Genomic DNA, 14,365 nt, shown 5'->3' with positions numbered 1-14,365 from the left:
CAATCGGGTGACTACAGTGTAATCTATTTTCATCTGCTCTTCACTTGATCTTGTTTGGTTTTTGTCTGGAAAATCATAGCTTTTGGTTGAAGATTCATCATGAAAGCTAAACGCTTGAAAGTGTAAGCAGGTCGGTTGAATTTTGAGTATGAACTTTGTTGATTTCATAGGTTTGGGGTTAGTTTTAAGCATTAAAAACCAATCATTTGGAGATGCTTTTGGTTTGGTCTTATTGAGGAAATCCTAACTTCTTACTTTCTACTCTCTTAAGTTTCTTTTTTTTTTTTTTTTTTCCTATGATTTTGGGTGTTTATTCAAATAGATGAGATAAGAAATTTGAGTTTGCAGAGCGGTTCAATCCCAAGTTCAGGCTGAGATGGGGATTGGCCTTGATTGCTCCCACCATATACATGTAAGCAAACTAATCAAGAAGAGGGAGACAGAGAAAAGATAAAACAATAGTGAAACCATCACCCAGGGAAACAAAAAATTAGGCTAAATACACAATTAATTACGATTTTCTGGTTAATTTATGTGCCTTGCTATTTATGATGACTAGGAGACCACATTTTCAACAATAACCTCCTTAACCTTATCCCAACTCAATGGGGTTGGCTAAGTGGATCCTATAGGGTTAAGCAAAAGAGACAGAAGATGAAACAGTAGTAGATTTAAGCATAAAAGCACACAAGTCTGAGGTGAAGTCAAAGTAGCATCTAGGAACATCCCTTTACAGAGGGTCAGCTACACATCCTAGTTTTCGCTATCCTAATGCCTCTCCTCTTGATTTCAACAAAATGTATATGAGCACCAAACTATTTACTGTCATGTAAAAAACAAAAAATAAAGAAAAATAAATAACAATAGATTTCCACTGTAGATGGCATGAGGTATGCTGAGTTTCTTATACATCTCTCCCCTTTTTTATTCTTTTTGTTTTGAATCAAGTCATAATACATATTAGTAAAAATGGCAGACCCACTTAAATAAAAAGGATTGATTCAAGAGGAGGAGATTGCTGCCAATACAATTTGATTTTCATTATTCTTTTAGGACATAAATGGCGATATATTGTTATTTCCTTTTATATGAACACTTTGATGGCAGTACTGTAATATTTGGGCATTCTTGGGAACAGGAATTGAACAACATAGTTGTTCCACCACTGTTCTAACTGCTAAGAATGATTCTTAAAAGGTTTACCAAATGGGCTCAGGCCATTAATTGATGTAACACCAATCGAGTGAGGGCCAGAAACGATAATCTTTAGATCTTCAACAGTGAGAATTTAGGGTTTAGGAGACTGCAGCCAGGGTTAAGTCAAGTGCTGTTTAGGACTGCTGGGATGGGTGTACAGGATTGATTTTAAGGTTATAGGGCTAGGTTAGGTCTGCTCAAAAGAATGGAAATAATTATTTGAGGACTAGAGCTGAGAAGATCTAGGATTTATGGTTCAAAGTTTAAGATATAAGACTTTAGGTTTTAGGGTTTGGGAGTTTAGGGCAGCAAGGTTTTAGGGTTGTACAGAAGTGGACAGGGCTGAGGCTGGGGTCAAATGTTGTTGGTTGTAGAGGAGTCATGGGTCTGCAAGGAGGGGGAATTCTAATGGTGGGTTTAAGATTTACCAGTTCTAGGGTTATGGAGAAGAGAAGGGCTGAATGGGGTAGAGGTTGTATAAACAGCAGTTTAAATTAGGGGAAACGGTGAATGGAGCAAAGCTGACTTGTTACTTACCTGTAACCAAGTCTAGTAATGGGCTCGGATGGAGATGGAATGATGTAGACAGACCACAAGTTCTTCCAAAGGGGAGAACCTTCAGTTTGAAACCATAGAATGCTTGCTCAATCACCTGGAAGTCCCTTACCATTGATGAGAAACTTAAAGCTACTACACCTTGATCTTGGGCAGCAACAGTTTTGTTAAAAGCATAGGCCATCTATTTATAGCCTTAATAATGACCCCTGATAGTACTGAACATCCAGTTTGAATTCAAAGAGGACTCCTACTTCTAACTTAAACCTTATCTCAACCTAGATTGACTCAAGCAATAATTTAGAAACAGAATTGAACTACTGATGAACTCCTAATCACGCATATGCCCAGCTGGGATTGACTACGACTGCTATAATTAGCAAACTACCCCTGAATCCCTGATGTATCTGTGAGGCCTCTTATGCTGCTGGGCAGCAGGCCTAGGGCTTCCTCCAGACCTTGGGATTCCTTTTGGGGTCTGGAAACCTACATCACTCTTCTAGACCCGGAAGCCCAAACTACATTTCTGGGCAAGAACACCCGTTCATTAGAAATAATAAAAATAAATACTGAAAACAGAATGCAGTTACACACAAGCACGTTTATAGATAATGACCTTCCAAAGCATCATAGTTGTCAAGGCCTTGCCTAGGCCTCACCTGATTGTCCCAATTTTTGCACAGTTTTTTTACGTTATCGAGTAATGCCTCGCTTCCTTTGGCAAGGTTTTGACCTAGATGGACACCATTTCAGTTTTATCTTTTATGTCTAGCCCATGTATCATGTATGTTGTATGCTCTCATGATGTACCTTATTGCAGCGCATTGTATCATCAAAGGGGTTGAAATTGGAAGAACAGTAAAATTAAGTTGTTAAAATGGGAAAACAGACATAACTAAGCCCTAAAATCATGGTGGAAAAAGAAATGCTTCAGTAATCATTTGTTGCTCTTTCTAATGAATGTTGAATGATCATTAATTGATTGGTGAATGCCTCACCTCTCCACTTTAGATTCTATTATTTTACATCATATTACAATCAAGTAGACTGAACATCGACATAACTCTGGGAGGACAGTAATTAAGCTGAAGAGTCCTAAACTAAATCCATTTAACACTCTTTGACCATTAGGCTCTGGCTCGCATAATTTCATAGGCTCTTAAGGCTCTTGACCAGTGCCTTTAGCACCAAGACAACTATGCTTTGAATTTGAAATGTTAAAACTATTCCACGTAGTTGCTAGTGAAATAAACCAGAACTGACCAGAACCGATCATAATTGTCAAAGGTGCCAAGGCTTTCCATGTTGGCGCCTTGGTGCCTAGACAAGGTCAAGCAAAGTACCCAAGGCAAGTGCCATTTTTGAGGAAAATAAGCCCATTCCTTGAGCTGATTTGAGTTCCATACATGTTGGACCACTGCAGCCTAGGCGGCATACTGCCTTGACAACGTTTAAACTAGGACTAGACCCAAGGGAGTTAACTACAAAATAAGAGGACTCCAGGACTAGTATGGGACCTAGCTTTCCACAGTGTTTTGACCAGCTAAAGCAATTGATCATCCCATGTGTGCCTAGATCCAACAACATCAATTCCTAGAATCTATGGGTACAAATACTTCATCTTGATGATGAATTAGTGATAATAATAAAAAGTGTAACTAATACAATAATGCATCTCTAGGTTCATACTAATATTTACTCAATACACAAAGATGCTTTGTATGTTACGAGTCCCAGGTAAGTTAAAATTTTCAGGTTTTCTAATAGTTCCCAACAGAAGGGCATACCCAGTGTATCAGGCTATGTCACTCTGCGGTCATACTATACGCTGCCTTACCCCTACTTTTGTAGAGAGGCTTTTCCAGCATTGAAACACAACCACTTGGTCAAAAAGGAGCTACCTTAACCACTGCACCAAGACTCTCCCTCCTAATACCTCCAATACTCAAATTTCAGATTATTCCCAAAGATATATCAGTTCTTAGAAATCCATAACTCTGGTGGAGAAATTACCACCAATATCAGAGTTTTAAACGTCATTTGAGCCTTAGCATGGTTCCAGTTCTTTGTTAGCACAGTTTTGAAAATGAAAAGATCTACACTGGAAAGAGAATAAAGCATAATTCACATAACAACAGATGTCCAATTACCTTCCTTACCACAAACACATTCATTTGTAGTTTAATGGGAAAAGGCTCTCTTAGCTGTCAGGGTACATGGAATATTCCATGCCTTCCCACAAGAGTTCATTAATGACCATCAGATCTCTTTCTCTTTGCATATCAGTTATTCTCTTAGTCCACTGTTGAAAAAATCATGCTCACAGTCCATCTCGGCATCTCCCATTCTCCCACCACCCCCACTCCCTCCCCTGCTCACTACTGCGACCATCTACTTTATCCTGATGAAGAATCATTAGCATTCTTTCTAGCTTGTTTCTGTCACTACTTCACCCAGTCATGCAAGATCTACTTGGAGAACCCTTTTGATCCATGCTGTCTGTTTTTTTGTGCCTCTACAAAGCCCAAAAGTTATACTGTATAATGAAGAACAACAGCCAAGGGAAATTAGGATTCTGATCTCACTCAATGTGCTAGGGGATTTTCAAGTAAACTAACTTCTCCCTAGAGCATGACAGGTTTTTGAACCTTCTGAGGTTAAAGAATAAAAATTTCGCAACATTTAATGTCTTTACAGCTTGAAAGAATCATACTCTCACTATCCGTTAATTTCTGAAGATTCAGAATGCCCAAATCTTGGAAATGTTCTGCAGCACCTAACCGTCACAGCCAACACAAAAGTTACAGAACCATGAAGACAAAATTTTGAACAGAGAAACCAAATTCAGAAGGCATAAAGATTAAAGATGCATATGAAATTAATCAGTTTCATCAACCCTCAGCTCACAGCTAGAAGAAGATAACTAACAGTTCTGTTACTGAGATCCCAGGACAGAATAATAAACAACAAAACAAATGACCTTCTCTATCCAGGACGATGAGAGATTCCCATGAACATGGGTCATCTCCTCTATGATCACCAAAGGAATCACCTCCACAGCAGCAGCAGTAGAACTTGGGGTGACATCAGCGTCACCAGTGGTATTAGTGAATAGTTCGATGAGGGAGGAGTTGGGAGTAGGGAGACTTCATATGAAGTGCAATGTGCTGAGATGCAGCGAAGTCTACATTGCTTCACCTTCTAATTGGGACTTGGGGGCATGTCCTGGGAGGAATTCTAAAGATTGATATTGAATCATGAGGGAGAAGAGATGCTGGAATCCTGGAATCTCTGTAGGAAGAGTGTTTCTCCACCGGGAAGAGAGAGTGCAGTGACAGTGGAGAGAATGGGGTTGCAACAAATTATGGATTGAACAGCTGAGACACAAAGAAACTTTCAACAGTCAACAAGTTGAGGATGCAGGATGACACTGGAGATTCCATTAAACCCTTGCTTCTCAGAAAACCTTTTCCCTATTTATTTGGCACTTGTTTCCCTCATCAAACATGGAAGTTGGAAACAAAAAGAAGACAAAGAAGCAAAAGTCTAGACTTCCCCTCAAATCTCAATATCTTTTCCACAAGGAAGAGCTGCACTACACACCCCACTCCCTCCCTCAAAAACAAACAAAAATCTGTTGGAATAACTGACAGGAGGAAGGTATTATAACCACCAAAATGACGAAGGAACATTTCATTATCAGTTTTGTTCTACATAAAGGAGGAAGAGGACATACCTTTCAGCACATACAATGGAAGAAAGACGTGGCATAGATGGGCAAAGAATCTTCAAAAGAATATTGTGCCTCTCTCGTACACCTAAGATTCAAAGAAAAATTCTCAAATCAATTAAGGAAGCTTATATTTGTTAAAGAAAACTTCATTCAATATGTTCTCTATTACAACTATTTATCCCAAAAACTGAAGCTGATGGTAACGACCACAAGAATGTATATCAAAAAACCCCTGCAGGTGAACCACATACTTAGACAATTCAGCATGTGACACAATCACCTGTTGCTGATGGTCCAAAAGTGGGGGCAAAACACGTTAAATTGTCAATAACCACACAACTAACCCCTTCCACACACAAAGATCAAACACCCAGCCTCCTAACTTCGATACCATATTACAAGCAGCTTTTACAAATGCTGGAGCTGTTAAGTTGGAGCAACAGCAATGTATATCAACAGTTTCCAAATGCTCTTACTTTCTACACATATAATATAAATCCAACAGGAAGTTTGGCAAAAGCTTTGCTTCAGATAGGCTTGTTACTTGTCACTACAAGAAAAACTTGTTCCCAACCCAGATTATGCTGAAAATACTAGATTTCAGCAACTTAAGACGATTCTTTTTTTTTTTTTCTCTTTTTCACTCTCTTTAGGCATTGTAATTTGAAATGGAAATAAGAACAAAAATATGATGCATTAGGAGTTTGAAACAATGATAAAACTCCTGCATATGGAAACACTTGCATCTAAGAGCCAAGATGAACCCTAATGCTACAGTGTGTGCTTAGAGGAACACTACTGCAGCTAACTTTTGACCCCATTTCACTGTACAAAGACAATTATGCACACCTACACCATACAGCTAGTGACTTCGCATAATCAGCATGCCAAGGGCCCAAGAGAACTTCATTATGGTAGCAACAATATTCCGTTCCTTAAAAGAGGGTGTACTAGTGCACAAGACTTTCATCACTACAGGGTCTGGTAAGGGTCATAACTATGCAGCCTCCAAACCCCCCCCCCCACACACACACACACAAAAAAAAAAGGTGTGGGGGGGGGGGGGGGGACAGGCTGTAACAACACTTATTTAACAAGAAAAATGCATTCAGCAAAGCAAGGCTAGTGGCAAGAATGAAATTGTTGCATCTAGACAAAGGGGTCAAATGAAATAAAAATTAAAGCAGTTTATTTACATCTGAAAACGTAAATAATAGGAGATGGAGGAAGCATAATTAGACCTAGAGACCATAATGTAACCCCAAACCAGGGGCCAGTCTTCAGGATCCTCTTCTAAAGAACCAGCAGCAAAAAAATTAAGGTTTAACTTTGTTGTTATAGGTCTGACTCAGTCAATTCTTGATGGATAGCAGTTAAATACACACCAATATACCCTGTGGCTTAGGGTTCTAAGCTGAATTTGGGTTTGAAAATTCTGTGATCAAGTTTGCTTATGTGGAAAGCAGCTGAGGGAAATCAATTAAGTCCTGCGGTTTAGCTTATTTGACTTCCAAAACTTGGAGCTAGGGTTAGAAGATCTAGGGTTAAAGGGGATGGGAGTTACGGTTTGGATAGGCTAGTATTAGGGCTGGAATTAGAAGAAAATAATTCTGTTTTAACAGATTATCTTAATCTCCAGAATTATTCTCTAGGGCTAAGGAATTCAGGATTTTGAAATTTCTAAGGCTTCTGGGTAGGCTAGGGTTAGGGCTGGGATCAAAGGTAGAGAGGGGTAGGAGGAGTTCATCTTAAAAGGGTTTGGGTTCTGGGTGAAAGGTTAGGGGAGATATAGGGATTTGAATGAATTAGGGCTTCTAGGGTTTAGCAGGAAGAAGATGAAGTGCAGGTTTTAGTATTCTAATGAAGGGAGGGGCTGTGATGGAGTTAGATGGGTGATTAGAGAGGAAAGGATGGTGTGATCCTAGGGAAAGGGTACTTGGTCGAGGGGTAGGGAATTTAGGGTTTTATGTTGGGGATGGGGCTGCTGCTGCTGCTGCTGCTGCCCGCAGGGAAGAAGGAGAGGAAGAGGAGGTTTAGGTGTGCATAATTGTCTTTGTACTTGAGTAGGAATTCCACTTCAAATTTAATTCTTTGTTGGGGGCTGGGGATTGAACTTACTTGAGTAGGATGAAATGTCACTTGACGGTGGCTGGGACTTGTCTTTCTATAGGCTGCCGCAAGCTTGAAGATGAGAGGGGATGCTGGAAAATTGCAGAAATTAAAAGCATCTCATCCATGGGGTTCCTCCTTGGAACCCACAACTCCAAATTCTTCCTCAAATCCGTTTACATTCAATTAATCAAGTCTAATCTGTTACAGCTGAGTGAGGCTATATTTATAGCCTCTTACTATAAGGAAATTTAAAATAGAACTCAACAATTTTGAAGTGGAATTCCTTGTCATACTAAGACTCTACTCACATAACTAAAAGAGGATTCCAATTAGAACTCCTAACAAATAGAGACTAGCAACGTAAACTTCCTATTCTAACCAATAATTCAATTCAAAAACAAAAAGTAGATCTTGGGCCCTAATAAAACACTGAACTTTTCTGAGCCAGTTGGGACTCCTAAAAGTCTATCAAAATGACATTTTTGCCCCTAATAGGGTTCGAGGTCCTATGGCCGCTAATTGAGGCCTAGTTTTGGGCCCTATTTCGGTCCCTCTTCGGAGGGCCTTTCCTGGTTACATAGACTAATTCCAAATATAAAGAATTCCAATAGAAAGAGGAACAGAAAGTAAAACCAAATTACCAGAATTTGAAAATTTATTCATAGTAATTTCATAATCTACAAGTCCATGCATCAGACTACACCAGCCAAGAGCGATATAATGATCCTCCTTTTTCATCATAATTTCCCGAAATTCACTTGCAAGAGCTTGGAAAAGTAGTTCATCTTGAAAAAGCCAGTTAAGAATTATCATAGTTTGGCTGCAGTGACTCGGGTCCTTGCACTTCAATGACTGGAAAAAATATTAAAATTAAAATATGTGAGTAAGGTGTCAATGGAACAGGCATAACACCATGAATGGCTATCACCTAGAAGAAGAAAATACTTATGCTTGGTAAAACAGTTATGCATATGAGTGTGTGTGGGATGAAGAAGCTAGAATGTTATCATATAAGTCCAGAGACCAGTTCTCCTGATCTGTGTATCCACATCTATGTATTTCAGGGAAGGAAATTGCGAGGTCAAGGTAAATCAAGCTTCCGTAAGGATCTAAACAACCAGTTTAAAGCTTTAAGAAACAGTCTATTACATGGTTATCAAGGTGGCATCAAGGCAATGCCATGGCATCCAAACACCTTGACACCATGGTCACCTCACCACCTTGATATCTATGAGTTAGGAAGTCATCTTGTTAGATAAAGTTTATCCTAATTTGTGGGACTTAATCTAGAGGAGATACAGTTAATTTTAAGTTAGCATAGGACTCTTCTAAAGTGTCAAAAGTAGGAATCTAGCTATTTAAGTTGTTATTTCTTTTATGATTTAAATGTTAGAGTAGGCTGCATCCTGTCTTTCCTTTCTTCTCCCCTTTCTCTTCTTATCTCTTCTTTCCCACCAAGAGCAGATCCTCCATCAAAAGAAGAGGTGCACTTATCTGGTATCAGGGCTAAAAACCTGGTCGTAGGTACCACATATTGTATTTTCTTGTTTTCTGTCCCCCAACAACTTCAAGTCATGCAGGAGAATTTGCTAGAGGTTGAAGCGAATCTCCAAAGAGGCTTGGACAATTTTCTGGTCACATCTGATCAAACATGAATCTTCCTTCGACAAGCTACTGATAACAGAAAATAAAGTGACTCCACTTATCATCATAGAATAACGATCACCATGTAGGAACAAAACTGGTTGAACTGGCATATAGGAGCTTCCATAATACAATTTCAAACAATGGTTTCCTTACTCCAAACTTTATGCCATTGGCTTGTATCTAATCAATGATTTTGCACGATAAAGGATGGATGTTATGTCTTTAAGTCCTCCTGGTATGTAAAACCTGAGGTTGATTTTCTCTAATAACAGGAGAACAATGCAGCAGCGTGATCCCAACAAGTGGATATGGTGTGAGCATTTTATTCGTAATCGGCTCTATTATTCGTCATAGGCTCTATGTTTTAAGTATTTTATTCGTAATAGGCTCTATTATAAGACCCAAATTTGAGCTCCAAAGGCAGTACATGATATTGAAATCATAATAGGAACTTATGTAGTTAATCTTAATGATAAATCCATTAACTATTAGTTAGGAAAATATTTGTTTGATGAAAGTTATCCTAAATTTGAGACTTTGCTTGGAGGAGATAAAGTTAGTTTTGAGTTATCTTAGGACTAAAGAGGTATGTATGGAAGGGATTCTTTATCTATTCAAGTCACTAAAGAGGTATGTATGGAAGGGATTCTTTATCTATTCAAGTCCCAATTTCTTAAATCATTAATTGTTTGAGTAAAGTATGAAGATTCAGCTAGGTAGACTTCTAATTTATGTTCTTTTGCTTACATTTAGGAGCTAGAATTGCCTCCCAAGTCCCAACAAGTCCTTCCTTTTTTATTATCAAATTGTTATCTCACCCTCCTACTGCCTTTATTGGAACACTGGAAGATACAAACCATCTCTTCTTGACTTGCCCCCTCTTTTCTCTTCCACTTGGGAAGGGGACCTAGCAATTTTGTTGGCCTCAAAATCAAAGGATCCTTCCCTTTGTTCAGACTGCCTTATAAACAGGTGCATAATTGTCACCTGGGCTTGTCTCAAGCCATTTGCAAGCATCCCCCTCTTCACCCTGAGGGTCTCGTCTTGTTATTTTCTTTTTTCTGTATTCCTTCCTCCCCTTTTGGGGCCTTCATACTATTTTTCCTTGGTAATTGCATTATTTATTCATCAAAAAAATTTTAATAAAATAGGTGGCAGTGCAGGATGAACAGCCAGGTTTCAATTTACACATGGAGAGGTCAGGTATTTAATGATTATTATTAACTGATTAGGATGCATACTCTCCAATAGACAATGAATGATGACCTTAAACCAGAGAATAATGGAGGAAGAAACTTGACCCTACAGACTCGGTTTAGACATGTGACATTGATCAAAAGGCAGGCTAGGAATAGGTTTATCAAGGTTATAAATAAATTGGCATGGATCTCAAATGGTTATAAGATTGGATGCATAGTTGACATAATGGGGAAAGTTTAGGTGTACCACTATAAGATTTACTGGCAGGGGTGTAGGGGCAAATGTAATGATTGCATACTAGAGAATTAATGTTGGTAATTGGAGAAATCTGGATTAGAAACAGAATAATCAACTGTGTAAAAAGGATGGCCATATTGAGGGTAGATTCCATAGAAAAGAGATGAATTATCTTTTTCAAGCACGTAGCGGAGACCGAAACTAGGTTTAAATAGGTTATGGCAAATGAATATGGTGACTGAATCAGTGGGTGGACCTTCAGATATTTGTTCACCCACTTACAGATGATATCGATGCAGTGAATTAAGCAGATGTTAAAGATGAGAACAGCACAATTCTAAAGCTCGACCCAAAGCCTATTGAACTGATGTCAGTAAGTGCACCACTTTCAGTACGTTCCAACCAGCTAAATCCTTTTTTCTGAAGGCAGCAGATTAACCGAGCAGTGTATCCCAAAACCCCGGGGGTGTGGGTGGGGAACCTGGACATGCAATAGTGATGCCTCCAAATTCTAGGCTTCTAACAGCAAAGGCACGCGGCAATTGCCCAATGCACAGCATGATCAGATATAGCAGTTAAGCGAATGAAAATCTTTGGAACTCCATTAATATAATTTGTATTAGTCTAACTGGAACAATTATCTAATAAGGGTTCTGAGTTTCTTACATTTTCAATCATGGGAACGAGAATCTGATCCAGGGACTCCTTTTTATCAACAGCATCAGTGACGTACCATCGAAGAAAACTGAGTGACTCCTCCAAAGAAACTGCGATATCCAATTGAAGTAAAAATAAATGAGAGACACTACTATAAACTAACCGAAATAAACAAATACCAATACGAACCACCGGAACTTCTCTGCGAGGTTGCCCCGACCCGAGTAATGGCGACTTCGAGTTTTCTAGGTCGAGAAGTGAGCAGCGTATTCATTACTTGACCGATTTTCGTCGAGAGCATTGAATTCGTATCTGATTGCCAAATTAGTTCTTCCATTGCTGATGTTGTACAGCTTTGCAATCCCTAGCTAGGTATAATCGTGTAGAAAACGAAATACTGGTCGTTGATGATTAGCCGATAACGAGCAAATAGTTCTTAAATTATGATTTGTTGGTAGCTCAACTTCGTGCTTTAGAACTCAACTCGTTCGCTGGAATGCTTTTTGAACATAACTTGTCTTCTATACGATCCAGAGACTTCCCGCCATTTCGAGTGAGCGAGAAGATTTGCTGTCGAGTGCCCACTCCGCAATTGATCTGTTTCGATCCGGTTGGTTCTTACTGTGACCGACGAATCTGGTATGAGTCGGTTGGTTTGATCGGATTTCGAAATCAAACCATCATGCGCCGGGTATGACGGAAACACCCTTTTCCAAAAGTAATATAAACAACTGGTCCTCTTTCGTTGGTTTCCCGTTTCATGTTGGGGTGTAAATGGACAATCGAAATCCGCTCTCTAATTTGCATTCATATTTTATTTAACAGTATCCAAATTAGTCCAATTATCAATAGGATTCGAATATGATATACCATTTTTCTACCGATTACTATCCGTCTTGATAAAATTAACAAATTAAGTTACCCTTTTTTTTTCACTTGATGTATGTGACTATTTTTATAGATTTTCTACTAATATAACTACCAAAGTTGTTAAATTCTTAAATTTTAATTATAGCCTCACAAATAAAATGGTAAAGATGTCAACAAGTAGCCGAAAACTTTGTATTAAATTTGTATTCATGCCAATTGTTGCTGCAAAAATCCATTTGGCAACACGAGCGAACAATCTATAAAAAACATGTTCGACTGAGTTGGTCAAGAAACGTCTCCGACATTGAGTCAGTGGAAGCTCGTAACTTTAGAAGAATAAAATAGGGATAATTACTGTTGCCCCCTGTAGTTTGATTTTATCACTAATAAAACCTTGTTCTTAAATGTGATGGTGCTTGGGTACCTCCTTAGGGTGGGGTTGGTACAGTGATTAGAACCTCAGTTGAAAATCTAGCCAACCTCTACGTTTTGAACTACATGTAATTCAACTTTTATAAATGAAGCAATTGCAATTGGAAAGGATTCATTGTAGACCATTAGAACCATAGCTAAGCATTTAGTGGTTCTAAATTCAAAAGATTTGATTCAACGGATATATCTAAATTCCTGCTCAGACTTCTATGTGAAATCAATGATATCAAACATATCATTTATGCCAAAAGTTTGGGAAAAAAACTAGTCATTACCTTCGTAATTCATCTGATTTGGATGTCAATGTTTGTAACAGCATTAGTTATTTATTAATGAAAATGCATTTGCTATGACAATTGGACATACAGGACTACCCTGCATTTTAACGTGATATGTGCGTATGGTAACCTATAATTTTTTTTATAGAAAATAAAAATCCATGTTCAATTTATATAAACTGTATACATTTCTTCTTTTTCAAGTAAACTATGAGGAACAGTAATAAAATTTAAAGGAATAAGACATTGGAGTAAATCAAGGTAATAAGAAAGAACATATGAACTACGGAAAATCATGATTCCGGTTAGGAGTTTTGGAAATTTTCTATGCATTACCGGTTTCAAATTACCCTGTAGATGACGAAATTGATGTAATTCTTTGAAGAGTGTTTCTTATTATTCCAGTGCACAGCCTAGAGTACATGGCCGAGTGATGGACTTGGCCGGATCTCTATAACAGGTTCTGTTTTCTTTTGTTGTTGTTGTTAGTTTACTTGTTTTTCTTGTAAATGGTCTTAGTTTTGTATTTGACTATATGCTTAATGATTTTACAGGTCTTAGATGATCTTCCAACTAAAGAATAAACTAACAAAAGATGACACTGCTAATGCAGGATTCAGGCGGAATATTGGTGCTCCACGAGCCTTGCCGCTCGCGCCAGATAAAGTCCTACCAGAACCCCAAGAGTCTCTTTGGCTGCCTTATTGACACCGCTACAAACCTGACAATCTTTGCCATGAGGTAGATTGCTGGCGTCAATTCCATCGAGCGCAAAAGAAGTGCCTCCACAAGTCTTGCTGGTGATGGCAGAGATATTCGAACCAAAACTCCTAGGAGTATTTTCAATGGCATCAATGTACCTTTGTAAATAGTCAAACCCGGTAAGAAGGTAATCCATTAATTTACGACAGCGGGCTGCTCGAGGATCGTCAATTATTTCTCGAAAGTATTGTCAATTTTTTTTTTAGAACTGTTCATATCTGACAAGAAACAAAAACTAAATTATTTTGGAATTTAAAGAAATGAAAAAAAGAAAAAGCTTACAGAAATACCTGCCAACTTGTAATGAAGATCGGAGAATACACAAGGTCGCAGTAGTGAAGCAAAGATTTAATCTAAAAGACAAAAAATTAGTTAAACCAGAAGAAAATTAGAAAGAAACACCATGAATAGTGAGAACATCAACGAATTTGTCTCAAGAAAAAGGCCTAACTGAGCATGAACTAAAGAAGGGAGAGAATTACAGAAGCAAGATATGAAAAAAAGCTAAAAAAAACTTACCTTCAAATATTCTTGAATTCCAGGAGACTACCACTCTCGAGAGATTCGTTTCGGGTTCTGGGTTTCATGAGTTCCAGTTTTACGCTTCTACTTGAACCTGAATAGTTATTTGGTTCGTTATGGGCTATGCTCCAATAGTTGTGGGCTAGGGCTATACGTTGAACGG

At 38.4% G+C, this 14,365-nt stretch overlaps 1 protein-coding gene across 2 annotated transcripts in view; it reads right to left on the bottom strand.

The window, feature by feature from the left end:
* LOC149003574 (ARM repeat superfamily protein) overlaps positions 1 to 11,992 on the bottom strand; it is a 52,922-nt gene extending 40,930 nt beyond the window's left edge. Inside the window, exons 1-4 of one of the 2 annotated variants that reach the window (XM_089138363.1) lie at positions 11,528 to 11,992; positions 11,348 to 11,448; positions 8,239 to 8,449; positions 5,489 to 5,570 (exon numbers count right to left, since the gene is read on the bottom strand). In XM_089138363.1, the coding sequence (XP_088994489.1) occupies positions 5,489 to 5,570; positions 8,239 to 8,449; positions 11,348 to 11,448; positions 11,528 to 11,675 (542 nt within the window). In that variant the 5' untranslated portion in view covers positions 11,676 to 11,992. Of the gene's footprint in view, positions 1 to 5,488; positions 5,571 to 8,238; positions 8,450 to 11,347; positions 11,449 to 11,527 lie in introns of those variants that run through there. The other variant, XM_089138364.1, reaches the window with a different exon arrangement.
* Positions 11,993 to 14,365: the final 2,373 nt, after the last annotated feature.

Source organism: Hakea prostrata, chromosome 10 (genome assembly GCF_041222555.1).
Source record: "Hakea prostrata isolate BN-2017 chromosome 10, UWA_Hpros_2, whole genome shotgun sequence".
Taxonomy (NCBI): domain Eukaryota; kingdom Viridiplantae; phylum Streptophyta; class Magnoliopsida; order Proteales; family Proteaceae; genus Hakea; species Hakea prostrata.
Note: the sequence above shows the minus strand (reverse complement) of the source record. Positions and strands in the feature narration are given on the sequence as shown.